The sequence below is a fragment of the Brachyistius frenatus genome, unplaced genomic scaffold, assembly GCF_029030835.1.
Source record: "Brachyistius frenatus isolate BFR_SWC_R1_liver_20210118 unplaced genomic scaffold, ASM2903083v1 Contig_1, whole genome shotgun sequence".
Classification (NCBI taxonomy): Eukaryota; Metazoa; Chordata; class Actinopteri; family Embiotocidae; genus Brachyistius; species Brachyistius frenatus.
Window position 1 is genome coordinate 11316454 of NW_027210600.1, and position 26674 is coordinate 11343127.

General features: G+C 43.7%; 1 protein-coding gene across 3 annotated transcripts in view; it reads left to right on the forward strand.

Annotated features, from left to right (window-relative positions):
- kmt2a (lysine (K)-specific methyltransferase 2A) overlaps positions 1-25258 on the forward strand; it is a 40394-nt gene extending 15136 nt beyond the window's left edge. The window contains exons 4-34 of one of the 3 annotated variants that reach the window (XM_069690176.1): positions 320-497; positions 2233-2461; positions 2602-3290; positions 3387-3460; positions 3622-3858; positions 3964-4110; positions 5193-5291; positions 5602-5722; positions 5897-6010; positions 6247-6431; positions 6686-6862; positions 7350-7460; positions 7738-7811; positions 10078-10292; positions 10412-10506; positions 10588-10725; positions 10820-10978; positions 11135-11246; positions 11353-11431; positions 11609-11769; positions 11882-12028; positions 12163-14839; positions 14941-17589; positions 17895-17966; positions 18048-18274; positions 18566-18640; positions 18757-18931; positions 19382-19489; positions 19598-19678; positions 20115-20244; positions 20365-25258. In XM_069690176.1, coding sequence (XP_069546277.1) covers positions 320-497; positions 2233-2461; positions 2602-3290; positions 3387-3460; positions 3622-3858; positions 3964-4110; positions 5193-5291; positions 5602-5722; positions 5897-6010; positions 6247-6431; positions 6686-6862; positions 7350-7460; positions 7738-7811; positions 10078-10292; positions 10412-10506; positions 10588-10725; positions 10820-10978; positions 11135-11246; positions 11353-11431; positions 11609-11769; positions 11882-12028; positions 12163-14839; positions 14941-17589; positions 17895-17966; positions 18048-18274; positions 18566-18640; positions 18757-18931; positions 19382-19489; positions 19598-19678; positions 20115-20244; positions 20365-20640 — 10011 coding nt within the window. In that variant the 3' untranslated portion in view covers positions 20641-25258. The remainder of the gene's footprint in view (positions 1-319; positions 498-2232; positions 2462-2601; positions 3291-3386; positions 3461-3621; positions 3859-3963; positions 4111-5192; positions 5292-5601; positions 5723-5896; positions 6011-6246; positions 6432-6685; positions 6863-7349; positions 7461-7737; positions 7812-10077; positions 10293-10411; positions 10507-10587; positions 10726-10819; positions 10979-11134; positions 11247-11352; positions 11432-11608; positions 11770-11881; positions 12029-12162; positions 14840-14940; positions 17590-17894; positions 17967-18047; positions 18275-18565; positions 18641-18756; positions 18932-19381; positions 19490-19597; positions 19679-20114; positions 20245-20364) is intronic. The other 2 variants (XM_069690194.1, XM_069690185.1) reach the window with 2 other exon arrangements.
- Positions 25259-26674: the final 1416 nt, after the last annotated feature.

Consider the following 26674-nt stretch of genomic DNA (forward strand, 5'->3'; position numbering starts at 1 on the left):
CTACTGTTGATCTAAAGATTAGATGTTTATAGACTGGCATCGCATATTTTCAAGGGAAAACTTGTCTCAACTCTCCTCTGCCGCCTCATCATCCGCTTCTTCATCGTTGTTCCACATTGGTCAGAGATACAACTTGATTTTGGTTCAGGGACACAGTCACAAGCAGCAAAATTAACATCCTAAGAACATAAGCAACATCTGTAAATGTCCGCTTTTTGCGTTGTGCGTTTGTGGGGTTGTATGAGTGTCTATTTGTTGTCATTATAATGCTCTTTAAATATTTGTTTCCCTTTTTGTGCTGACGTGTGCTTGTGAGCAGGGTCAAGAGAGTGACTCGTCTGAGACTTCAGTCCGTGGTCCACGCATCAAGCATGTCTGCCGTCGTGCAGCCGTGGCTCTTGGCCGTAATCGGGCAGTGTTCCCTGATGACATGCCCACACTTAGTGCCTTGCCCTGGGAGGAGAGAGAGAAGATCCTATCTTCCATGGGGAATGATGGTGAGACATCCTCAACTTACCTCTCATTTGACTTTCTTATGGGTTTACTACCGGTGAGTTTGTCTGTTAATGTCTACTGAATCATCAGTGTGGAATGATTGATACAATTAGTAATAATCCACATGTTTAGGTTGTGATGATGCTCAGATTCACTTGCCTCAAATTGCCCGTCGAGAAATGAATTAACTATGCGAATAAAACACATTACCAGTGCAATCACGCCTCTTTGCAGAAGATTTGCAGATTTGTTCTGAGTGGGGGCTTGGTCAGCACCACTGTTTGATATAGATATTTTTGTACTGTCTAAGCCTTCTAATTGACTCACAGAGCAGTCTGAGATCAAGATTGGTTATTTATGACACAACATCTGTGCAAGTCCTGAAAAACTTCTGCAGTGTGCGATGATGACAGGAGTAGAGAAATCCAGTCATCATTGGGAACACAAGTACACAGTGAGGTGGTGATGGAGTGAGAGGAGTTTGGCTGCCCTGTTCCTGTTATTTTGGCTGGTTTCATGTCATGTTGCAACATGTACATTTTTGTGAGGCTACAGAATCCAAATATGACTTGCTCTTGACATATCAGGAGTTAGGAGTATAATCGCAGTTATAATTCCCATGTTTGCCTTGTCTGGGTAAGCTCCTTTACATTTATCACTTACGTGATACAAGAAATGTATTCAACTCCATTTGAAATATCTCTATCTGTATTCTTTGAGATGAAACACTGGATTATGTTGTTCACGCAACTATGAAATACAGTGAACCCTCGTTTATCGCGGGGGTTACGTTCCAAATAGAGACCGCGATAGGTGAAATCCGTGAAGTAGGAACCTTTATTTTTTTTACAATTATTATACAATGAAATACTCCATAATACATTTAAACCAAAGAACAAAACCTTTTTACAAGCCCAAGCATTTGTTTAACAAATAAAAGTACTGTATAAATGTGTTTTTTTTAACAAATAACTACTGTACTGTAAAATAATAATTTTAATCATCAATACGAACTGAAGGCTTCAAATTGCTGAGATCGGCACCGCCCCACTGCGACCCGAGTCACTGGATTAGAACGGGAGGAAATGAAAAATGATTATGAAAACAAATACAAAGTACAAAGTACAGTCGGACAAATAGTGACTCGTGTATTTCACGGCTCTTCTGACTGAGCCGCTGCATCCTGACTCCGCTCTGCAGCGGTTCTTTCTTCTAAAGCCGGCGGTGCAGGTGTGGTTTTTCGAGAGAAGAACATAGTTATCGGTAGTTGTTGTCGCTCTTTTTTCTTCTGGGCAAAAAGATTCTTATAAACCGACATGCCACCATCGATTATTTTTAATTTGGCAAGCTGTTTTACGTACGTGTACATATTAAACCGCAACGTTATTGACAAACAGGTAGAGAAGAAGCGGAGAGACTGTTTAGCCAATCAGAATGCAGAACACAATGCACGATGCAAATCCGTGAAGTAGCGAGACCGCGAAAAGTGAACCGCGTTATAGCGAGGGTTCACTGTACCTCAAATAAAACCTTGACTCATTTATTTAGATACACCAAATTTGAAGCTGTCCATTTTATTATTTTGAAGAAAAAAAAAACCCTGAACCAAGATTTACATTCGTTAAAACATTGACTGGATCCGTTTATTCGTTAAACAATATTGTAAATTCTTTGTCAAATACTGTAGTACTGTGTGTCGGTAATAATGACGTCTTTCTATGATGTTTCTTTTTACAGACAAGTCATCGGTAGCAGGCTCAGAAGAGGCAGAACCTCAGTCCCCTCCCATAAAGCCGCGGGAGACGCGACAAAAGGCCGTTCAAGAAGCTCCTCCAAAGAAGGGTCGTCGGTCGCGCCGCTGTGGTCAGTGCTCGGGCTGCCAGGTTCCAGAGGATTGTGGCGTCTGTACCAACTGTCTCGACAAGCCGAAGTTCGGAGGGCGAAACATTAAAAAGCAATGTTGCAAGTGAGTCTTAGTTGATGAGCCGTTTGTCACACTGATCATTGTAATTGTTATGCAAATCCCGAATAACATTTTATGACAAGTGTATTTTTAGTGGAATTTTTAGGAAATTAAAGGTTGAATTCTTTCTGTCTCACTCTCAGGATGAGAAAGTGTCAGAACTTGCAGTGGATGCCGTCAAAGATGTTTCTTCAAAAGCAAGGCAAAGGCAAGAAGGACAAGAAAAAGAACAAGCTGTCTGAGAGAAAGGAAAGTCTCAATCCGGTAAAAGGACCAAACTCCGAGTCGGGCTCCAAACCTACTCCTGCTCCACCGAAGGAGGAGCCTCTCCGTAAAAAGAGTGAAACTCCTCCTCTAAAACTAAGTGAGGAGAAGTCAAAACAGCAGCCGTTATCGAAACAATCATCTCCAGCACTTGCCTCCTCCCCTGCCCCCGTGGACCTGCCTCAGACCCCCAGCACAGTCGCAGCCCAGGCTCAGTCTCCAGCCCTGACACCGGACCCCAAACAGCTGTCAGGCACGAGCAGTTTCACCAGTAAAAAAGGACACAAAACACAGCAGTCTGTACCAGCTTCCACCTCTTCTTCCTCCTCTTCCACGTCTTCATCTTCCTCATCCTCAACTTCTTCCTCCTCCTCATCTTCAGCCCAGAATTCCCCCTCCCAGTCTACGCAATCTCACCAAGCATCACAACAGCAACAACGACCACTTACAAGTCAGGCGCCGTCAAAAAAGGATGCTTCACCCAAGATTTCTCTGAGCGAGTCCAAGAAGAAACCCCAGCAGCACTCATTACAGCAGCAGAGCTCAACTACAGCAGTTTCAGATACAGGTAAGAGACTGGTCACACCTTTTCCCCGTATTCATTTTATGATAATATATATGTTATACTTCATTCTTATTTGAATGCCCTGTCTCATTTTCATAGTTGAATCAAGACAGTTAAAGAAGCCAACTTCTCGCTCGGTTCCTCTTTCACCTAAACACAGACCAAAAGACAAGGTAAGGAGTCGCTGTGAGAGATCTGTCCAAATGCCTTTTGTTTCTTTTCTATTTCCAAACATTTCTCGTTAAAACTTTAGATGTCTGTTGTACAGACCACATGTGATTTCCAATATTCACCCTCTTCTTTCTCTCCCCGCTTGTCCGATAAACACGAGAAGCCGCTGACCACTAAACCTTCCAGCAGCAGTACTTTAAACTGGCTGAGCACTCCCTCGACTAGGGGCCAGGTGAAGTCCAGAGCGCCCTGCGACGGAGTGCATCGTATCAGAGTGGATTTCAAGAGGGACCATGATGTAGAGAAGGTGTGGGAGGCTGGTGGCCTCAGCCTGCTCACCTCTGTGCCTGTCACACCGAGGGTGCTCTGCTTCTTGTGCGCAAGCAGTGGAAATGTCGAGGTACATTAAAAAAGGGCGTTATTTTGTAAAACTTTTGCTTTTTAATTTAAAAAATAAACTTATATTCTAACTCTTCCTGTTTTTTTCTCTCTACTTCTTGTGTAGTTTGTCTTCTGCCAGGTATGCTGTGAACCGTTCCATCTCTTTTGCCTCGGGGAGTCAGAGCGCCCTCTCCAGGAGCAGTTCGAGAACTGGTGTTGTCGACGATGCCGATACTGCCAGGCCTGTGGGCGCCAGCACCAGAAAACTAAAGTAAGCCATTCATTGCAGTTCTGTGTATTTAAAAGCTGTACAAAGACTCGAGAATCTTCCCTTTGAAAGACTCTTGCTAGCTTTGCCAGCAGACAGCATTTAATCAGCTTCCTGGATTCTGAAGCCCTGTGTAAAATGTGCATGTTGGGATACTTGTATAGTTGTCATTTTAGAATTATGAATGAACATACTTGGTCTAAGCAACACAACCAAGCGCCTGTGTAAGTTAATAAGATGTATGAACTTGTTGGTCATTGAGTGGCAGAAGTAGAAGGGTAATGGTAAGGAAATGGATTTTATGCAACTACTTCTTTAAAAAAAAAAAAAAAAAAAAAAAAAACTCTGCCCAAAGAGCAAAGCAATTCATTACTTTGATTGGCTTTTATGTCTGACCAAGAAGCTGCCACAACACCAGCAGGTCTCTGGCACTCTTGATTCCACAACGGAGCGTGGCTTAAAAGCTTGTGATGTCAGCTCTTGGCGAGGCTCAGGCATGTGAGACTGCTGCAGATATATCATATCAAAGATATTCTCTGCAGCGTCTTCATAAAACCTCTTCTTATTGCATCTTTTATATTAAGCAGTGTGTAATTGGACTGGATAAATATTGCATGGACGTCTCATGAAACTGCTGTTAACTGGTCCATGACATTTTTTCCCTTAGTATTTATGACATCTTCAATGGCTCATGGCCTGCAATAAGAAAAGTTACTGTAGCACATTCACCGAATGTAGTAAAGGCTTTACCTGAGCTACTTGTGTCGACTCTACACCAGAAGAAAAACATGACCGCATTTGACATTTAAATCGCTGTCTCCAAACCCTGCCACGCACAGCTCTATACAGCTCACATTATAGCTTCACTGTAATATATTTGATTCAATTTAAGATACACTCATCATCTTTTGAAAATCTTGTAATGTTGCATCTAACTTGTTCATGTATTGCTCTCCAAATGGCACTGACTGGTGAAGATGAATACTACCATTACAGGTCAAAACCAGGCTTATAGCCGTGATGTTTGTTGGGCATGAAAAAGTTATTTGATATGTAAATCTCACTTTTGGCCTCTCTCATTGTAGCAGCAGCTGCTAGAGTGTGATAAGTGCCGCAACAGCTATCACCCGGAGTGCCTGGGTCCCAACCACCCTACCAGACCCACCAAGAAGAAGAGAGTCTGGGTATGACTACACACCACTCTTCCTTCAAAGACCCTCTCACCTCTATGAAACTGTCGCAGTTGCACCACTACCTGACCAAACCTCTAGCATTATGACAACACATTTTTGTCTTACCCCCCTCGTTTGTTCACACGTTTTCCAGCTTCTCCAGGTTGTGCTGCTTGCATTCATGAAACCTCTCGCAGGCAACATCTCTAAAACCACCACACCACTGTTGCAGTGTTCTTTTCACATCATCTTCACCCTTTAAACAACTGCCTGCAAGTTTCTGCCATGTAGTCATCATCTTCTTTTGTTTTTTTATTTTCAGGTCTGCACCAAGTGTGTGCGCTGTAAGAGTTGTGGAGCCACTAAGCCTGGGAAATCCTGGGATGCCCAGTGGTCACATGATTTCTCCATGTGTCATGACTGTGCCAAACTCTTTGCTAAAGGTGAGCGACCAGCATGTAGAGCCCAAAACGCTCTTCACTGTCAACCTCTGGTATTCTGTGTCAGATGTAATGAGATGTATTTGAAAAGTCATTAGTAAAATAAGAAACAACATTTGAATGTAGGAGGGATTAATCATAATTTAACATACCTGCTATCATCTTCTTCTGTCACAGGGAACTTTTGCCCTCTGTGTGATAAGTGCTATGACGATGATGACTACGACAGCAAGATGATGGAGTGTGGCCGTTGCAACCATTGGGTTCATGCCAAGTGTGAGAACCTCACAGGTCAGTAGGTCTCAAAAGAGTCCATGTAGAAGATGATATGAAAACACATGTCTGCTGTATGTTCCTCATAAATGTATTAATCGTCAGCAGCTTGTTACACTCTGTTTTGCCTTGTCTGAGGAGATGACTGACAGGCTGTCCTGTGAGTGCTGTCATGCGAACGACTTGCTGACAGACAAAAAAAAACCAGCCTAATAATGGTAGCAATAAGGACCTGTCATTTCACTGTCCCTCAGATGAAATGTACGAACTGCTGTCAAAGCTGCCAGAGAGTGTTGCCTACACGTGTACCAAATGTACTGAATGCCACCCGGCCGAGTGGAGGACGGCGTTGGAGAGGGAGCTTCAGGGCTGCGTTCGCAATGTCCTTACTGCACTGCTCAACTCGCGTACATCCACACACCTGTTACGCTACAGACAGGTCAGACACACACACACACACACACACACAAATCACTCCGGTTCTTTGACAATGTTAACATATTGCAGACATTTAATTTTAAATGATAGTATCTTTGATTGTTCTTCATTCTTTTTGTAGAGATGTACTTTACCTAATTATGATGCTTTGCTCCTTAATATATAGTCAATATTGATGATATGGAAATGAGATGAATTTACAAACAGCTGCAGCCTCAGCTTAATTCAGCACGTTACTCTTTGGCTTTGTGGCAGACGGTGAAGCCTCCGGAGTTGAATCCGGAGACAGAGGAGAGTCTTCCATCTCGTCGTTCACCGGAGGGACCAGATCCTCCAGTCCTGACTGAAGTCCCCTCTACACCCCCAAGTGACTCTCCTCCAGACCTGGAGTCTGTTGAGAAAAAGATGGATCAAGGCCGTTACAATTCATTGGTCAGTTTGGTATTTCTTTGAGTATCTCTGCTGTATAACTGGAACTAGTGAAGTTTCAAGAGACCATATGAGCGCTACATTTATTCAAAAGCAGTTAAGGTGTCTGTAATTTGATTGTATATTAATGTATTATTAGAGGGTTGGAGGTATATTTGCCCTTGATTAGGTCAATCACGGGTAAATATTTTCTAAGCATATGAGAAAGTCTGTTCTAATCATTTGATGCAGCGTCGGAGTAGTGAAGGTTGAATCAGACACCATCACGAGCTCTTTCAAAGCAGTTTGTATTTTAAAACTTAAAACATGTTTTGTTGTAAATTTCAGTAGTATATGTGTAGTTGTCTCTCGATTCTCTGGTCAGATCTATGCTGTATAATCGTAAATGAACATGGATACCTGCGGTAATTGTCCTTTCCGCCAATGCTCATCAGCACTGCACAGTTTTAATACTTAACCTGCTGCATCCGTTTGATCTTTTCTCTCCCAGCTGGAGTTTAGTGATGACGTCGTGCGAATCATTCAGACAGCCATCAACGGTGACGGAGGCCAGCCTGAGAGCAGGAAAGCCAACAGCATGGTGAAGTCCTTCTTCATTCGGGTAAGAAATTCAAATCAACTCATGTTTCACAGCACCCCTGGAAACAAAAGTAGTTCACAAGTAAATATTTTGTTAATGACGTTACAGTATGTGACACACACATTTACATACACACTCACAACTGACTGATTGTCTGATCGGGATGCCCACTGAGCAGGTACAGGTTAGGCATCTCAATCAGGGCTTTATCCCTTAGCACCAACTTTCCCCAACAGCCGGTCTGTGCAGGTGCTTGAGTGGGATGATGTGTAACTTTACTGAATGTTTTCTCTTTCAGCAAATGGACCGAATCTTCCCCTGGTTCAAAGTGAAGGAGTCCACGTTCTGGGAAAGACAAAAAGTCTCTGCCAAGTGAGTATCTGTTGCACCATAGCAAATACCAGAGGTTCAATGATTACATGGGTTTTATTGTCTGTTCTGAGTAACTTATTACTGCCATATAAGTTGGTTCTAGATTACTTTTACAATCTTAAAGTTGTAATTATTTGATTTTGTTTTTTCATTGAGTACATGAACTACAGCAGTTCTCAAAGCAATTCAATTGTGATTTTAAAAGTTTGAAAGTGTGGCTATAAAATCTGTCAAGCGTTGGACAAGAGGTTTAAATGAAAGCTCAAACTAATACGAACAGTCTGAAAGTCAGAACCCTGCAGCAAGCAGTGCTTTCAGTCCCAATAGTGTTGGGAGGTGTGTGATGTTTCATTATTTTCTAAACTTGTTGTGGAAGTTATGTTTGTAATTACAGAGAAGACTTTAATACTCCTGTAATGTGAGCCCATCCAAAAACCTTGGAAAGCTGCAGTTTTCAAGAAGTGCTTGTCTATAATTATTTGAAATGAGGAGTAAGATGTGGTTTCTTTGGGAGAAGCGGTACCATCATCTGTATATAGGAGGGAACCAGACAGCAGCGAAATAATATTTATAAAATGTGTGGGTTTACTGTACCAACAACCTCTGAGTTATGTAGTGGATACAACGGCGAAGAGGTAAGATCAGGATGTCATATGACAGTCACTTCATCTTTTTTGAGTGGTTAAGGAAATCATCAAAGTTGTGTGATGTTCAGTTGTGAGAATCGCAGCTCAAAAGCTTTCTCAACAACCAAAAGAGACTCTTTTAACAACTTGCGGTTGGTTTCCACCAGGACCTGTCGCGTCAAGTTTCGACTGCGACGTGGCAGCCAAAACTTGATTGTGGCCATTCCAGACAATGCTTGTGATTCCACCTTATGCGCTGCAGCGTGTTTCAGAGATGTCACAGAAGCGTCTCTCTGCTCTGCCTCACTAAAATGTGTGGATAGTCTATTTTTGACAAAAGCCACGTCAAGTTGCACAGAGCAGATCCGCCAGGCAGGATGTCAGACACAGGAATCCTGGTTGCATATCACATCACTACATCAAGATTTACCACCCGGTCTTTAAAGCAGAAGAAATGCATTCGATACTGTATGTTCAATATAGATACGAAGTAATTATGCGGATGAATGTACTTCTAACAACTAAAACACTTTATTAGTCTTGTAAGCTACAGCACAACAAAGCAGGAAATAAGAGAAGAATTTAACAAATTTAACTTCCTACCCTTCTTACCCACTCTGGAAGCACAACAATCAAGGAAAAATGACCAGGAAACAAAAATGGGCAGACAAAATGTTTTGCTTCTGAAACGCTCCCAGTGGGCAATGAACATATGCAGAGGAGGGAGCAAAACAAGCTTTTACTTTGTAAATGAATCGTTAGGTTTTGACCTTTTCCACATTGGAATTTGTTTTGACATCAGTCAATAACTCACTCAGTGGCTCATTCTTATATTTAACTGCCAGCTTTCCCAGACCATTTATTCGCCTCGCCTCCAGGCGTTGTGGGAGGTAAACCGTAACAGTGTCACATTTCACTTGAAGACTCTTTGATACATATTCGTGGTCTAATTGTGGTTTACTTGTCAGTTGCGTTATATGTCAGTGCTCCAGTCCAGGAAACCAATGATCCATCCAGTGGATCTTGTGGCCATCCCTGGATGGATTTATTTTTAGATGCCTCTGCTGGCCTATTAAGTGTGAGACTTCACATCACACTGAGGACCCAACCCTGGTGTCACTGCTCACTTAGTGCTCAGACATTTCTTTTTTTTCTTTTTTTTTCTTTCTTTCTTTTTTTTGAGGGGGGGGGGCACTACGTGTTTTGATTTATTGAACTAGATGGTTCAGATTCCTTTATTTCAAAATCTCAGGATTATTTATCCACTTCAACTGTCTTTATCTTGGGGAACCCCCACCCTGTGCCACTGAGGCTTCCTTTGAGGTGCCAACAATATAAATCTGAGGTTTGTGAGGTGATTAGTGTTGTTTTGTAGTAAATCAATCCCCACCATGATCTTCAGCTGGAATTCTGTTCTTGGAGTCTTTTTCATGTACCTAGGCTTCACTGAAATTGTAAACCTACATAAGGACTCCTGTGGTTATTTTGAAGTTCTGTGGCATTGCTCTGTTGTTTACACGAGGGCTTTTGCAATAAAAAAAAAAAAAAAAAAATCACAACATCACATTTTACCCAATCACTACGATTACTAATAACTTGTCTATTAAAACTGATTGTCTCTATTTGCCATTGTTCCTCAGCAGTGGACTCCTCCCCAATGCTGTGCTGCCTCCGTCCCTGGACCACAACTACGCCCAGTGGCAGGAGAGACAGGAGCTTTCCCGTGCCGAACACCCACACTTCATGAAAAAGATCATCCCGGCTCCCCGGCCCAAAACCCCCGGTGAACCAGAGTCTCCAGCATCCCCTCCTCCACTCCCTCCCTCTCTACCCCCACCACCCCCGCTCCTACCTGGTAATGCAAACCACAATTATGTTATAGATATTTACATACACACTACTTTGCACATCTTGTCATTTAGTGGTTGTCATTTAAATTAAAAAAACAAACCTTGTGTGATGTTTTCTCTTCAGATCGTGAAGACAGCCCAGAGCTCCCTCCTCCGCCAGGCGTCACTGATAACAGGCAATGTGTTCTGTGTCTGAAGTATGGAGACGAGAACACAAATGTGAGTTAATAATTGGACTCTGCGACACGTAAACACGCACAATGATGCGTCTGTGTGACTTGCAACATTTCTGTGTTTCAGGAGGGTGGCAGGCTGTTGTACATCGGCCAGAATGAGTGGGCCCATGTGAACTGTGCCCTGTGGTCTGCTGAAGTGTTTGAAGATGACGACGGTTCTCTGAAAAATGTTCATATGGCTGTTCTCAGGGGGAAACAGTTGGTAAGACGGGAGACTTTGTCCCTCACAAGTTTCCACTCTTTTCAATGTACGTTTATTGGACAGATATTTACAACTTGTTTTATTTTCTATTCAGCGGTGTGAAAAGTGTCAAAAGCCAGGAGCCACAGTTGGCTGCTGCCTCACCTCTTGCACCAGTAACTACCACTTCATGTGTGCACGCCAGTGCCATTGTGTCTTCCTGGAAGACAAGAAAGTCTACTGTCCAAAGCACAGAGACCTCATCAAAGGAGAAGTAAGAAAATGTTACGTTTTACTCAGAGCTCATTTAGATAGCAGCCAAGTTTAAAAGCAGGTTTTTGAAACTTGGACAGTCAATTTTGTGTAGGTCTCTTGTGTAGATGAACCCTACCAGGAACTGTGATCCGATGTTCTTCTACTTTTTCTTTAGGTGGTGTCTGGTTTTGAGGTGACCCGCAGGATCCTGGTGGACCTGGACGGCATTAGTCTCAGGAGGAAGTGGCTGGCAGGACTCGAGCCTGAAAATGTCCACATGATGATAGGTAGGTTGATTGCTGGAGAATATCTATCAGTAAAGGTCTATCTATCACACCCCTTCCTTGACTTACTCCCAGTGTCTGTAAAATGCTGATTTTAACATCATTTCAGGCTCCATGACCATTGATTGTTTGGGAATACTGACTGAACTCTCAGACTGTAAACGCAAGCTCTTCCCTGTCGGATACCAGTGAGTTTAAAAAAAAAAAAAAGTTTAATCTTTTGATACATCAGAAAGTGTTCTTTTGCTATTTTAAGTGGCAGCTATTCTATTGTTTTTATGATTAAAGTATCTATCTGCTGGTGGATATTGAAACTGCCAAATTAATTGAGTCAAACTAAATAAATTCTCTTCTCCCCTCCCCAGGTGTTCAAGGGTCTACTGGAGTACTCTTGATGCTCGAAAGCGCTGCGTGTATACCTGTCGGATCCTAGTTTGTCACCCTCCAGTGGCAGAGTCTGACCTGATGAGCATGATGGCTCCCGAGGAGAATCGAACGACAGCACACAGCCCACCTCCCATAATAGGTAACCTACAGACTTTACATACTGTAGGTTACAACAGTAGTATACTATTTGGTGCTATAATATGTAAAACAAAACTGTGTTTTGTGTTGATTTTTCTTCTTTTATATTTTAGACTTCCCTGATCCATTTGAATCCCCAAGGCGCTCTGACACCCTTTCCCCTACCAACACCCCGAAGCTCAGGGTTTACACGAGGAACCGACACCCCAGCTACCCCCCTTGTCAGCGGTCAGTAGGACCCAGGCCTATGCCAACTCCAGGTATGGATATACATCCCCCTTTTTTTTTTTTTTTTTAACCTACAATAGATTCTACAGAAGAGAAACTTATTTCAAAGTTATTAATTGTGGCTTTCTTCTTAGTAGTCTCAATTTCAATATATTTTATTTTGTAGGAGGGACCTCTCAGCCCCAAAGCCATGAGATTGTGACAGTGGGAGATTCCCTGGTAAACCCCGGCAAGCGGAATATTGACTCTCGTCGTCACAGCTCCCCTTCACTCTCTCCTCCTCCCCACCAGCTGAACAGACAGAGAGGGGTGACCTCCCCGCCTCAGATATTATCACGACCCCTTACCTCACCCCCTCCCCTCATCCCTTCCCCTGCCAGAGACCCCGAAAAGTCCAAACACCCCAGCAAAGACTCAACAAAGAGTCCAGTCCAGAGGGAAGATGAACGAGGTAGATTGTTTTCCACAGACAGAAACAGACAACAACCATCCAGAGACCAAGGTCTGAGAGATGCAGACAAGGGGAGAATGTCAAGTCGAGACCAAGCTTTTAAGGATTTTGATAAAAGTAGATCATCTCGAGAACTTGGGCAGAAGGACTCTGACAAGGGCGATATATCAGCCAAAGAGACAGAAAAGAGGAGACCACTGAGTAAAGAGGCGGGTCTGAAAGAATCTGACAGGGGACGACCTCTCAGTAGAGATCCCTTAAGAGATTCAGTAAAGGGAAGGCAAGCAAACAGAGACTCAGAGAAAGGGAGACAAGCAAGCAGAGAGTCGAGCTCTAGAGAAACAGATAAGAGTAAATCATCCTCTAGAGATCCCAGTTATAAGGATACGGACAAAGCTAGGTCACTCGGTAGAGATATAGGACAAAGGGACTCTGAGAAGCATCGACAATATAGCAGGGAAACAGGAAAAGACTCAGGCCAAGGTAAAGACAGACCGTCTAGCAGGGACTCTGACAAGGGTAGACCTCCCTCTAGAGATTCCAGTTATAGAAGCACAGAGAGAAACAAAGACTCTGGCTCAGGGAAAGATAGTAACCCTGGTAGTCAGTCCAAACAGACTGGAGGTGAGAGTAAGAGCGCAAGACTGGCACCTGCAGGCTCAGGCCAGTCTTCCCCTCCTGTGGGCACTGCTGTTCTCACAGGTCAGCACAGAGGCGGCAGCACCAAGCAGACAGACAAGCAAGGGAAACATGGAGGCAAAGACCAGGATGTTTCTGCAAACCTCAGTTTGTTGCCTCGTCACCGGTCCACCCCCATTTCTAATATCATCCAGTGCAAGGACAAGCCCAGCTCAGGGAAGGAGGGTAGTAGTGGCACTGGAAATTTAATACCATCTTCACTCCATAAGGACTCTGTTGTTGGGAAATCTGGCTCCCCACAGCCTTCATTTCAGAAGTCCAATACTCGGAAATCAAACGATTACTCATCAAGTCCCGTCACAGCAGCGGCTGTGAAGCCTCTGTGGTCGTCAAGGACATCAGGGGAAGATGATGCTGTTAAACGAGGCTCCATGCACCTGGCCTCCCCAGCTGCAGCCTCAGCTGCCAAAGAAAAACATCCCAAAGTTAAGACAGCAGGCAGCAGAGACGTGTCCAAAGACCGCGATAGAGAGAAGACCCTTCAGAACAGCAATAGCAGCAACAAAATTCCACTCCTCAACAATAATACTAAAGCTACTGGCAGCTCCAACACACATGCTACAAACCCCAGCTCCCACAACAGCAGCAATAGCAAAGCTCCAATTCTTGGAAACAGCACCAAAGCCCATGGGAAGGCTCAGGGTGACAAGCATGAGAACCAGAGAGGGGACAGGTCATCCTCAAAGAGCAGAGAAAATTACTCCTGTCCAGAGAGGAAGAACAGCTCCAGTCTAGACAGCTTACAGCAACTGCAGCAGGCTGGTCTAGCTCCAGAGAAAGGAGTAAAGACCTCTTCCCAGTCCCACACCCAACAAGCAACAAACCAGCTGCCGTTGTCCTCCAGGGATAAAAAGCGATCAGTTAAACCCCCTGCTGCAACTCCACTGAAGACTGATATCAAGACTGACCCCAACGGGACCAGCACTGTTGGCGGTATCTCTTCTTCCTCCTGTCCCACGACCACTGCCTCCACTGTTTCTCCTGCCGGCCAGGGGACCCGTCGCTCAGCCCGCTCTGCTCTCTTCTCCTCACCCTCCGCCAGCAGTAGTAACAGCTCTGAATCTGACACCCAGACTCAGACGGAGGAAGACGATCTGCGCAAAGAGCACTCGCGCAGTGAGCTCCGGGACCACCACAGCCTCCTCGCTCAAGGCACTGAGGATGAGGGCGACGGCGCCGAAGATGACCACGACAGAGGTATGGAGGACAAACATCACGAGGATGACAGCGACGGATCAGGGTCAGCCAAGCGGCGTTACCCTCGACGCAGTGCCCGTGCACGTGCCAACATGTTTTTTGGCCTCACGCCCTTCTATGGGGTTCGCTCGTACGGTGAAGAGGACTTTCCCTTCTACAGCAGCGGGGATGGAGCCGGGGCCATGGTGAAGAGAAGGACCGGTGGCCGCAAGAAGTCAGCTGAGGGGCAGGTGGATGGAGCAGATGATATGAGCACCTCGTCTTCATCAGGGGACAGTGGAGAGGATGACGACAGTGGAATGAAACACAGGGGTAAAGACCCTTACTACTACAACTTCACCCGAACAATAATTAACCCTGGTGAGGGTCTGCCATCGATAGAAGGATTAGACCAGTGCCTGGGCAGGGGATCCCAGCTTCAGCGCTTTCTAAAAGATGAGGAGCAGCATCAACAAAGGGTTCAAGAAAAAGCAGAAGAGGACATGCTGAGTGCTTTGTAAGTACATATATTTTTGCTAAAATATTTATTTAAAATTTAGTTTCTATAATTTTCTGTTGTCTGTTAATCTGACATATTTTCTTTGCTATGTTGAACAGGACTTTAGGCAAGCAGCGTATCGGCCAGCTTGATGGTGTGGATGACGGCTCAGAGAGCGATAACAGCATCTGCACCACCAGCACCACAACCACTACGGCCACCTCCTCTGCCACCCCACATAAGAGCACTCCGAAGAGGAGGGGCAGAGAAAGGCACACTGAGAAACCTGACTCGCATGACTCAAGCAAGGAGGCTGATAACAGTGGTGGAGCAGTAAGTGGCAACACTCGTGAAGGCAGAAAGAACCAGAAGGAAAATTGTCTCCCTCTTGGAGGCGGGGTCAAGTCCCAATCACAGAGTCAGGGTCAGGATCCTCTTGAGGCCCAGCTGTCCCTCAGCACAGACTTGCTCAAATCAGACTCCGACAACAACAACAGTGACGACTGTGGGAACATTTTGCCATCAGATATCATGGAGTTTGTCTTAAACACGCCTTCCATGTCATTGCCGGCTCTTGGTCAGCAGTCTGAGCCATCGTCCTCAGAGCTGCTGCTGGATGAGGGCTATGTCGGGGTGGATGTCAACAGGCGTAAAGACATCTTGTTCGATGACTTTTCCCAGCCGCTGCCCAGTGCCGAAAGTGGAGGGGTTGTGGAGAGTAGTGTGAATAGCTCCATATCTGTGGAGGAGCCATATCTTCCCTTGGAGCTCCCCTCTGATCTCTCCGTTCTGACCACTCGCAGCCCTACTGTCAGCACCAGTCAGAACCACACGGCTGGGAGTCTCATCTCAAATACCTCAGACCGATCCATGCTGGGCTTGAACTCCGACCCAGAGACCATCAGTGGAGAAAAGAGTGCGGACAAGAAAAGAGCAGGGCCAGGTGTTTCACCGTCGGAGAATCAGCACGATGCTGCAACGTTGGGAAACAGGGACAGACAGGACACAGAGGGTCACATGACTCCAGAGCAATTTATTCCCAGCCCTGCTATTGGCCAGGTGGTTGAACCTTCAGCTAACCAGGACGTTCCCAGGAGTTCTGGTACTCCTGGTTTGCCAAGCTCTCCCTCTCTGCCTCTCCAAGGTCAGAAATACCTCCCAGCATCAGCGGCAGCTGCAGGTAGCCCCAGTCCCGTGCCTGGACCAGGACCTTCCCAGGCTCAGGTTTCCAGCCCAGCAGTTCTCAAGCCAGGCCCCGATAAGCTCATCGTGGTCAATCAGCAGTTCCAGCCTCTCTATGTCCTTCAGACTGTCCCGAACGGCGTCACCCAAAAAATTAGTGCCACAGGAGTGATGGACACGAGCTCTCCTGCAGTGCTGAGCTCCATGACTCTTACCACAGGGTTGAATACTGGTTTATCTACAGCCCAGCCAATATTTCCAGCTGGTGGAAAAGTCCTGGGCACCATGTCTCACCCCTCTCAGATTCACACCTTTACAGGACAGACACATACGGGCTTCCAGACCGGGATCCCCAGCACCACCTCAGGGCTTCTCATTGGTTTGCCCTCCCAGCCCCACGACCATTCCCAGATTCTGGTCTCAGAGGCTGGTCGGCCACGTGAGTTGGGTCCCAGCGTTACCATAGTTTCCAGTCCCTCATCCCTCATCTCTTCCCCGACTGTACTTGCTTCTGCTCACGGCAAGAAGAGGCCTATCTCTCGTCTTCAGCCAAGAAAAAGTAAAAAGTTGGCCCGCTCCCGGAACCAGCCCACTCTGGCCCCGTCTGAAGTAGGCCCATCTAACATGACCCTCATCAACCTGTCTTCCCCTCAGATTACTGCTAGCATCCCTGGCCAACCTGGTGGCCTGGTTGAGTTAAGCACAATCTCCACTTCCCAACGCAAGGTTCCCAATATTATCAAAAGGCCAAAATCAGGGAGTGTTATGTACTTGGATCCCACGACTCTCCTTCAGCAGAGAATTCCTGGTCCTGCTCAGCCTGGTATCCTGGGTCACGATTCCTCTACTCATCTCCTACCTTGCACCGTCTCTGGTCTCAACCCCAGTCAATCAGTGTTGAATGTTGTGTCTGTGCCCCCTAGTGGTGGCCTACTGGCACAGGGAACCGTCTCACTCTCCACCCCTGTCCTCAGCTCTGCTGAGATCACAGGGCCGATAAGCAACCTCCTTTTTAAAGCGAGTCCACATGGATTGGGTCTGTCAGATCAGCCAGTGGTCCTTCAATCAGCAGGAGCTCCTCTGATGTCACAGCTTAGCTGCTCTGTTCAGACATCTAGCGCTAGCAGCATCTGCGTCCTGCCCTCCCAACAGACTATCAGTATGGCTGTCAGCCAGCATGGAGAGACAGAAGGCAGTAATGTCCACTTACAGCACCAGCCTCAGCCCGTTAACAGTTCCCAGACTGCGGACTCATGTCCAAACACTGTTACTTTAGCTCGCAGCCCATCCACCCCTCTAAGCCCCGCCAAGGGACGTGTCGTTGGAGTGTTCACGCAGACGCAGACCTCTGCACACTCCCAGACCAGGAGAACAACTCCTATTCCCCGATCATCACACCATAGACCACCTAACTCCACCACAGTCATGTCAGCAGCAGCTGCAGGTTCAGGAGCAGCAAAAGGCAAACAGAAAGCAAAGAGGAGCAGGCAGAGTCCAGACGTAAGCAGTGGCAAGAAGCTCAAGGCCTCTCAGGCAGAGGAGCATCGGGGCAACCCCGCAGGACGGATCCCATCCTCAAACCCAAGGTGAGGCGCTCTCACAGTTTCGGGTGTTTAAATATGTGTCATGTTTACGTGTTATGTTTATGCATTTAGAACATTTCAAAAAAAGTTTAAGATTGTGTTAGTTTGATTGTCATAATCTACTGTTCATACTTAATATCACATTATGCGGTTCTATCAAATATTCAGAGCGATAAGGCAGACTTTGTTTGTTTTTTATGAATATAAGAATGGGATTGATGTATCGATCAAATGCTTCTTGACAAACAAATGAACTTTTTTTTTTTTTTTTTTTTTTTTAAACCTTTCCAATCTTTTTTTTTTTCAAGCAGCTCCAAAGAGCTCAGCTCCCCTGAACCTATGGACACAGGAAAGCCCCCGGATAAGGCAACCAACAAGAGGTATGGAGTATCAATATTAGTTACCCACCTTCAAACTAATCCTAATCTAGAGTACTAATGTTTGACTCGCATCTTTTCTAGCATGTTTGGTAAAAAGAAGTCATTTGAGGGACACGTTTTACCGGGCAAAGTAGTGGGAAAAGACAAACTGTCTGCAACTGGAGGAGCAGGGTCTCTTCTTGTGGCGTCACCACCCGACCAGGATGGCAACAGCAGGGATACCGGCTTAGATAGCAAACCCAAGAAGGGCATCATCTTTGAAATCTGCAGTGAGGACGGGTTCCACATCCGCTGTGAGAGTATTGAAGGTGAGAGGAAACTTCCACTTGACGCTGGATCAGATTTCCTCACTACATGTAAATGTGAAACCGAGTATCTGCTTTGACGGAACAAATAATTCAGTGTAAAACACGTATTACACGGTGCACATTAAATGTCACAAGCATGGACCATATTTCACATGTATAAAAGGATTTTGTGTAAAGTGGATGCAGTAATGATAATGGTAATAAATTAGAAATAAATAATAGTTTTAAAAGCAATAATATTATAACCAGATGTTAGGTGCATTACCTAAAATGTTGACTGTCCCTCTACAGAGGCCTGGAAATCCCTGACCGATAAGGTGCAGGAAGCTCGCTCCAATGCACAACTCAAAGAGCTCTCTTTTGAAGGTAAGGGTTCATTCTGACAACAAAGTCTGTATTTTGAGAAGGTTCTCTTAAGGACAAATATATACAGTATTTGCATATTGGAAGTGAAGACTGCTGTTTTTCTCCGCTCCTCCCAGGTGTGAATGGCCTGAGGATGCTGGGAGTTGTCCACGAGGCTGTGGTCTTCCTGCTGGAGCAGCTGTACGGCTCCAGGCACTGTCGGAGCTATCGTTTCCGCTTCCACAAACCAGAGGAAACCGACGAACCTCCCATCAACCCCCACGGCTCGGCTCGTGCAGAGATCCACCACAGGTCAGGAAGGGGGCCGACACGCGCACTCATCTATTGGTCATCAAGATTGTAGTGCGTGGATGACGATTGCTCTCCCAGCGCAGGACCTAAGTGCTCAAAGGCAGAGCCTGTTGTAACAAACAGAGGCATGATAGTGGTGCCATTTATTTCACTGCTTGAGGTTATTATGCACTTGGTGACTGGTCAGATTTGTAAAGATCAATCAGAGCAGTAATCACACACAACTACAATAGTGCAGCCACTTAACCATTTCGACTTATATTACCACACTGTAGTGCTCTTTTTTTTTATTTGCACACTTTGTATATGTTGCATAAACAATGCAGAAAATGTGAACGTCACCCCAAAATAATTGTGTATGGATACCGCTTTGTTCATGAGGATCTTCTGTCAGTTTTTAATAAGCCTGTCTCGTGTGTGTTCCTGACTATTTTCTGTTCCACCCACCAGGAGGTCTGTGTTTGACATGTTTAATTTCTTGGCCTCAAAACATCGGCAACCTCCCGAGTACAGGCCGCAGGAAGACGATGACGAGGAAGGGCAGCTCAGGACTGCCAGGTAAATTGCAGCACAGGCAAAATCTCATTCATCTATTTTACAGTCAATAGGATTATGCTAAAATATTACTTACCTTTATTATTACCTTGTGTTATGCTGTCATTGCAGGCGTGCTTCCATTGAGCTACCACTTGCTGCGAGATTCAAGCAGCTTAAGGCCACATCGAAGGAAACTGTTGGAGTTTACAGGTTAGAATAATAGTGTTTCTTCTGTTACTTGTATTCAATTAATTTAGTCTGATGAAAAGTTTCTTCAGCGGATTTTGTTTGAAATCAGCTGTTGGACTTTTCAGACTAGTAGCAAATACCAGGTTGTTTTAATATTCAGACGTTTAATATCAAGTTAAGTCACTTCTATTCTTTGCTGTTAGCCAGTTGAATTTATTGTTATAACCAAGTCTTGATAGACTTGAAGGTTTTAAACAATGTGTGAAACTGTAAAGGGTTTTTAATTTGAAATAAGGACTTTTAATTTGAAATGAAAGTTTATCACACAGTAACGGACATTCACATTTATGGGCTGGCCCGCCGTTTAGGTCCAGCCAAAGCATGTGGTCAAAACATAAGGATTTAAGATTATAGACTTACATAACGTTACGGTGACTCACTGTTTTTTTTTCTGCAGGTCTCCTATTCATGGCCGAGGTCTGTTCTGCAAGAAAACCATTGAGGCTGGCGACATGGTCATTGAATACTCTGGAAATGTCATTCGGTCTGTGCTCACTGACAAACGGGAGAAATATTATGATGGAAAGGTGAGTTCATGGGATTGAGCTTTAAGTTTCAAATTAATATTTTTGTTTGATTAACTTGATTTAAAAAAAAAAAAGTACCGAGAGAATCAAACATACAATCTGTCTTCTCTCTCCTCAAAGGGGATTGGCTGTTACATGTTTCGCATCGATGACTACGAGGTGGTAGATGCCACGGTTCACGGCAACGCTGCCCGCTTCATCAACCACTCCTGTGAGCCCAACTGCTACTCTCGGGTCATCACCGTGGACAGCCAGAAGCACATCGTCATCTTTGCCTCTCGCCGCATCTACTGTGGAGAGGAGCTCACATACGACTACAAGTTCCCTATTGAGGACGCCAGCAACAAGCTGCCGTGCAACTGCGGCGCAAAGAAGTGTCGCAAGTTCCTCAACTGATACCCGTATCTGAACAACTTAAAGAGGACTGCTGAGCAGCAGTGCCACAGTGTTCTGAGGACCCCCTGCTGGGGGTTGTCACGGCACTGGCTTTATGCTGAATTTAAAGGTCTGGTCTACGAAGGATCACAGCTGCAAACAGGGCACGGGCTCTGTCAGTGTCTCTGCTGCTGGTGTTGGCAGAGACAGCAGTTGTCGGTTTTACTGTATATGCAGGAAGGGCCATTTTGGAGGACGGGCCATTTGTAGAAATTCCAACATATTGTGCCTCCTTTTGTCTCATTTACATTTGGCATGGGAAGTTTCACCTTCACAGGTGAGTAATTGAAATCGCGGCATTGCAATATCAACTTTTATTTATATTTGGATGATACAGTTTACCCCTTCATAATTTTTTACATTGGCCCATCCTCCTTAATTTTCTACAAGTATGTTTTGGTCTACTAATGCTGAGATTTGAACATAGAAGAAAAAAAAAAAAAAAAAAAAAAAATCAAAGAACTTGGTTTCATTTTACACCAAAGTGCAATTTGTTGAAGGGACTTGTAACAGTAATTTTACTAGAAGTAAAAATTATAAACTTTTTTTTTTTTTCTTTTCTTTTTTTTTTATCTAAGTGTCAGCTGTTATTGATGCACATCTCCCTGTCTGAATGTGCCCTGATGCCTTCAGCGCTGTTGTGATTTACTGGAACTTTGCCTCGAACCAGGTTTTTTTTTTTTTTTTTTTAAAAGCCTGTGGGTGTGTACATTTGACACTGTAAATAGGAGCTGCTTGAGTATAAGCAGCCTGATGAGAGCTGTACAGGTGGACACACTAGGGGGAGCAGTGGCCACAGAAAGGAAGAGGGAAAGAAAAGACAAGGGGGATGGGGAGGGACGGGAGGGGGAAGGGAGAAAAAAAAAAAGGTTATATTTGGCCATTTGTGTAACAGATGATATCTGAGGTTGATACCATCTGATGTACTTAAATGGACTTTTAGTCTGACAGCTTGGTAGCTACGTAGACATGTTGTTGATTGGGATGAAGCCTCAGGCCTGAGAGAGCGAGGCAGCTAGAGATTCTGGTGGACTGACAGCCAAGGGACCAGAGAAACCTACTGATGTGCTTGAGTAGATATATTTATAATTGATTTTTGGAGCTGTGTTCCAGACACAGAAATGGATCTGACAGACAGACATGTTGCAGGTTTGTGCATGCTGTTGTTATCATCAGACTTGTTTTTGGTAATTGTATACGCTTGGACTTTTCAATCACGTTCCAAATTACAGCAGCAAAGAGAACCAAACATCATGCCCTTGAATTGAATTTTTCACACAGCTTGTTTTCTTCTTGGCCTGTTGTGATAATCATTACTATGGAAAAAAAAAAAAAATGTTTTTTTTTTTTTTTTTTTTTTTGTATTGAGTCTTCTAACGTCTTGTCTGTTATCTGTCTTTTTATTATGGACAGGGAAATATCATGCTTGCTTTTAAAAAAACAAATGTAAATAATGTATATTTTTCTACAAAAAAACTTAAAAGCACTCACTAGTGAATAGCACTTAATGATGGTATTTATATTTTTAAAAAAAATCGTATTTATTTTATTGCCATTTTTGTAGGAAATAGAGGTTTACAAACACTAATGCTTGGTCTATATGTTTTGTATTCCGCTGCCTTTTCAAAGTTGTTTTTTGGTGTAATTTTGTTTTTTGTTTTTTTAATTTGTAGCCTGAATGTTTTCTTTGATTCCAAAGACTGACGCTGGTCTGTGGCTTGGTCCCCATTTAGTTCAGTCCACCAGTAGCTCTTCATCTATCCCGGGCCGTTCGGTCAGAGCTGACGTTTTTTTTTTCTTTTCGTTTTTTTTTTCTTTGTTCATTGTTCCAGTTCTAGCTGGCAGTATTGCAGTCATGTGAACTATTATTATGCACTTGAGAGAGTTTAGATTGTTGATCCATAGCAGATATCTCCTCTCTCCAGCCTTATTGTCTTCACGCCGCATCACACCAAGAATCAAGTCCACTTTCAGGCTCCTACCTGGCAGTCATATCGAAGGGATTCAGTTTTCAGTCACGAATCAGCCATTGGTCGACAGGCTTACAGCCAATTGGAAACTATTAACTTTAAGGTGTTACGTCCCTCTGCAGACTTGGTCTATAATAAAGAGGTGCCTTTATTTTAATTCCACCAACTTCATATCTACGTTGAGCCAGTTTGATTATTTAAACAAAATTATGTTGCCATGGTGACTGCTTATCAGAGCTCACCAGCATTTGGAAATGACTTTTTATTCTTTCATTCAGTGTCGTTGTGGTTAGTTGTAACTGAGTATGCATCTTCTCTCCTACAAGCCTTCATGTCCTTGACTGTATAGAGAAGTAGACTGTTTAGACTGGCTGGTTCCACTATGTGACTGAAGTTTTGTCCCTTTTTAATTAACTTATTCTCGTCTGCCACTCGTGCTGACTTCCTTCTCACCTAAAGGCCGTTAGCAGTTACTCCCACACTGCCCCGTATTGTTGTGAACTGAAACTAAAACATGACCCACAAATGGTTTGCACTTTAGCTGTGACACAGGCACTGAATAGACATAGGACAACGCCGCTCTTTCTCCAGACAGACAATGCAACTCCAATGCTGAAACCACAAGCACATATAGTCACCGAGGATTCTTTGAGTTTGTGCGTCAGGCTCTGATACAAAAACCGAATTTGGTCGACGTGGATCGGTCCTGACGACTCCTGATAGTGTTGTTTGAGGCTCTAGCGAAGTGCACTTGACTCTTTTTCTGCAACAAAGTGAAGGCAGGGACCACACCAGCAGCCCTCTCCTTCCTGTGCCGCTGTACAACCATGAGGCTGGCCTGTCAGTCAAGGTGGAGGGGTCAGCCGGGGTTTGCACACGCTGCACCAACGTCGGGCTCGCTGGGTTCTGCTGCTAAGGTCAACAATGAATGTATATTCTTCCTCCACATCACTTGTGATGATGTTGATACTTTGCCAGCTATATTTGTTTTCAGTTCTCATGTCGACTTCCCTGGTAGATGTGGACGATGTGTAGATGTGACCTCACACTGGGCAGCAGCAGCAGTTTTATTTCAGCACTGGAAATAACACGCAGGTGGGAACAGCAGTGGCATTTCTGTCTGAAGGACAACAGGTTCTTACTGGGTTAGCTCAAACAGTTCACGCCAGCGTCGGTGATAACACGGTTACTGATGCTAAGGGCTCTGTCTACGACTCTCACTTCACGAGATCCACTTCTGCATTTTCAGGGTCAGAGGGTTCAGTGATCAATAAGTCATTTATTTCTGTTTTTAAACAGCATATTACAATAAGGAAATAGTCTCTGTTGTTTCTTCGGACTTCATTTTACAACGCCACACCAGTGGCCCTTCTCCGTCGTGATCTGTAATTATAGTATAAATACTTAACAATATTATACGGAAACATGCATAGTAATTTCTTGTACTTTAGTATCTATACAATATATGGAATGGACAGACAAACTTAGTTACAGTAGCAAAACAGCAGATTTATAATGGTTAATAGCAATGTTTCAATGTACTCTATAATGGTTTTGTGTTACAGTACTATCAGATAAAACTAACGTGCATCATTCTTTTGTATATTGATATCCAGTACCAATTTTTGCTGTGCCTGTGAGTGTTCCTTCGCCAGCAAGGAGCGTTGCAGTTTTTATTTTTATTTTCTTTCTGGAAAGGATCAGTTTTTATGTGATGAGAAATGTAACTGTATTAATGTGGTTGTGAACTTCTTGAGGTCAGCCTTTTGAGTTTTTTCTGTTTGTTTTGTTTTGGGTTTGTTTGTTTGTTCGTTTTCTGGTTGTTGTAGTGAATGTTTTCTGTTTTGTTTTAAAGAAAAAAAAAAATGTTTTAACAGGGATTTTTTTTAGACGGCTTACTTGATGTGGTAAAATTAAGAGTTTGGTTTGTGGAGACTGACCAGGAGTTCAAAGATCCCACCAAAATGGCGTTATGTTTTTCGTTTTGGAAACCTATCGCGTCTCCCTGACCACCTCTCTCTCCTCCGAAGCTTTGGTTGTACTTATTGTGTACTGTTTTTATAGGAAGTCATAATGCTGAGATAATGCTGATGTTGAAAACTTTTAATTTATTTATTTTGTGCAACATCCAGCCTGAATTGTTCTTTTTACAAGTCAAGGTTGTGGAGAGGTCGGACGAGTACTTAACCTGTATTTGTAATTTTCTAATTGTTTCTTGTATAGAAGTTGTCAGCCTTGGGTAGGATGTGGTGTCACAGAGAGAGCGGACGGTAGGAAGTGCAAGAAAAGAGGGATCGTGGATCATGAACAGGCTTGTTTTCTTTTGCCTTGAAATATACCTTTGTCTTATCAATATCTCCTCCTGCTCTCTGTAATAACGGTATTCACGACAGTCATATTTTCTCCCATTTAACAGTGTTCTTTCAATACACATCAACAAAATGAAGGAAAACCACCACCGTGAAAATAAACCACAAACTACTTGGTTGAATGTATAATTAGGAAACAAAGTTGTACATAAGTGTAAAAAGAAAAGTTTCTAATCATGTTTATTTTCTATGCACTTTTTTATTTAAGTGATAGTTTAAATAATAAACATGTCTCCTTTACTCTTTTCTGCCTCGTTTGCTGTTTGATTTGGAAGCTGCTGAGTTTTTAAGAACGTCTTGCTGTTTAATTAACAGTCTGAGCACACGGTTTCATTCAGAGCTCTTCTGGGGGTTTTTAGTCGTATCACATGGTCTTCTTCGACAGATCTTCTTAAGCCAACATGGATGTGAAGTCCTCTAGCTGTTTGAATACATTTTGGAGCTCTTCTAGGCATCCACTGGCTTCTACCTAACTTTGTACAATCTGAAAATCTTTGGGCATTTTTAAGAGACTTGGTGTGTTTAATCAACATCAAGTGCAGACTGTTCATTCTGCACCGTTAATGCGTCACCACGCAGCAGGAAAATGAACACCGTCTCTTTTTTTTAAATTCTGTAGAAAAACCAATGGGAAACGTTTGATGGCCAGGAATAACAGGAAGAAATGTGGCTGCTATTGAGTATTTTTTATCGTAAAGGAAACTTCCCAATGTTTTCTCAATTAATCTTAAATCAATGAAATACTATAAATGGTAAAAAAAAAAAAAACCTCTCCAACTTTTGTTCACAAAACCCAAAGTGACTTGCAGTCCAAAACCCGAAGACAATTCAGTTTACTGTAATATAACGAGCACATTTGATCATCCAATGATTAGCATAGTTCCCTCAAGAATATAAGAAAACATAAACTAGTAAATATCTCATCAAAATAGTTTCTCTCATTATTCTGTTGATTTGATAAATTGACCCTCTGTTTCATTTCTGCAAGTTTGAGCAAAGACTTGAAGTGACCTTCAAAATAAGATGTTGTTTATACTGGAGCTTCTTGGTTTATACTGACTTTTTGGAACAATGGGATGACATCAGATCAGAGGAACTTAATAATTATGTGTTGTGGCATTTTATGTTGAAAGTTTTGGACAGTTATTAAAAGAAAGAGTCTGGTCCCAATAATGATGCATTTTCAGGTTGAAAACTGAGCCTTTCTCCCTCCAAGAGCAGATGTACTGTGAAATCAGTGCCTCATTATACTGTGTTGTTTCTTTTTTGAGAAGTACGTTCACAGTCTGTCTGTTTACTCTGAAATGTTAGACTGTTTCTGAAACACACAACGAAACCCCAAACAGAAACAGCCTTATTATTTAGCTAAGGCAAACACACTTTGGCAGTAACTTCAATCCCACCCACTAGAAATGAGTTTAAATTGTTGGGTTGCCGTGTGGTCCAAATTAACAGTAAATCCCCCGACCAGTGGTTTATGAATTCTTACAGGAAATTAGTGTTGCAGACCCAGAATGTGCTGAGTGTGGTGCTGATAATTAAATACATGCTTTGACTTCAGTTACAGCTCACTGCCTCCACAGGAGCCAGCTGAACCCCCTCATCATAACTGCCCCGTGACTCAAATCGAAGGAGTTGGAGCTCTTTTTGAAAAAG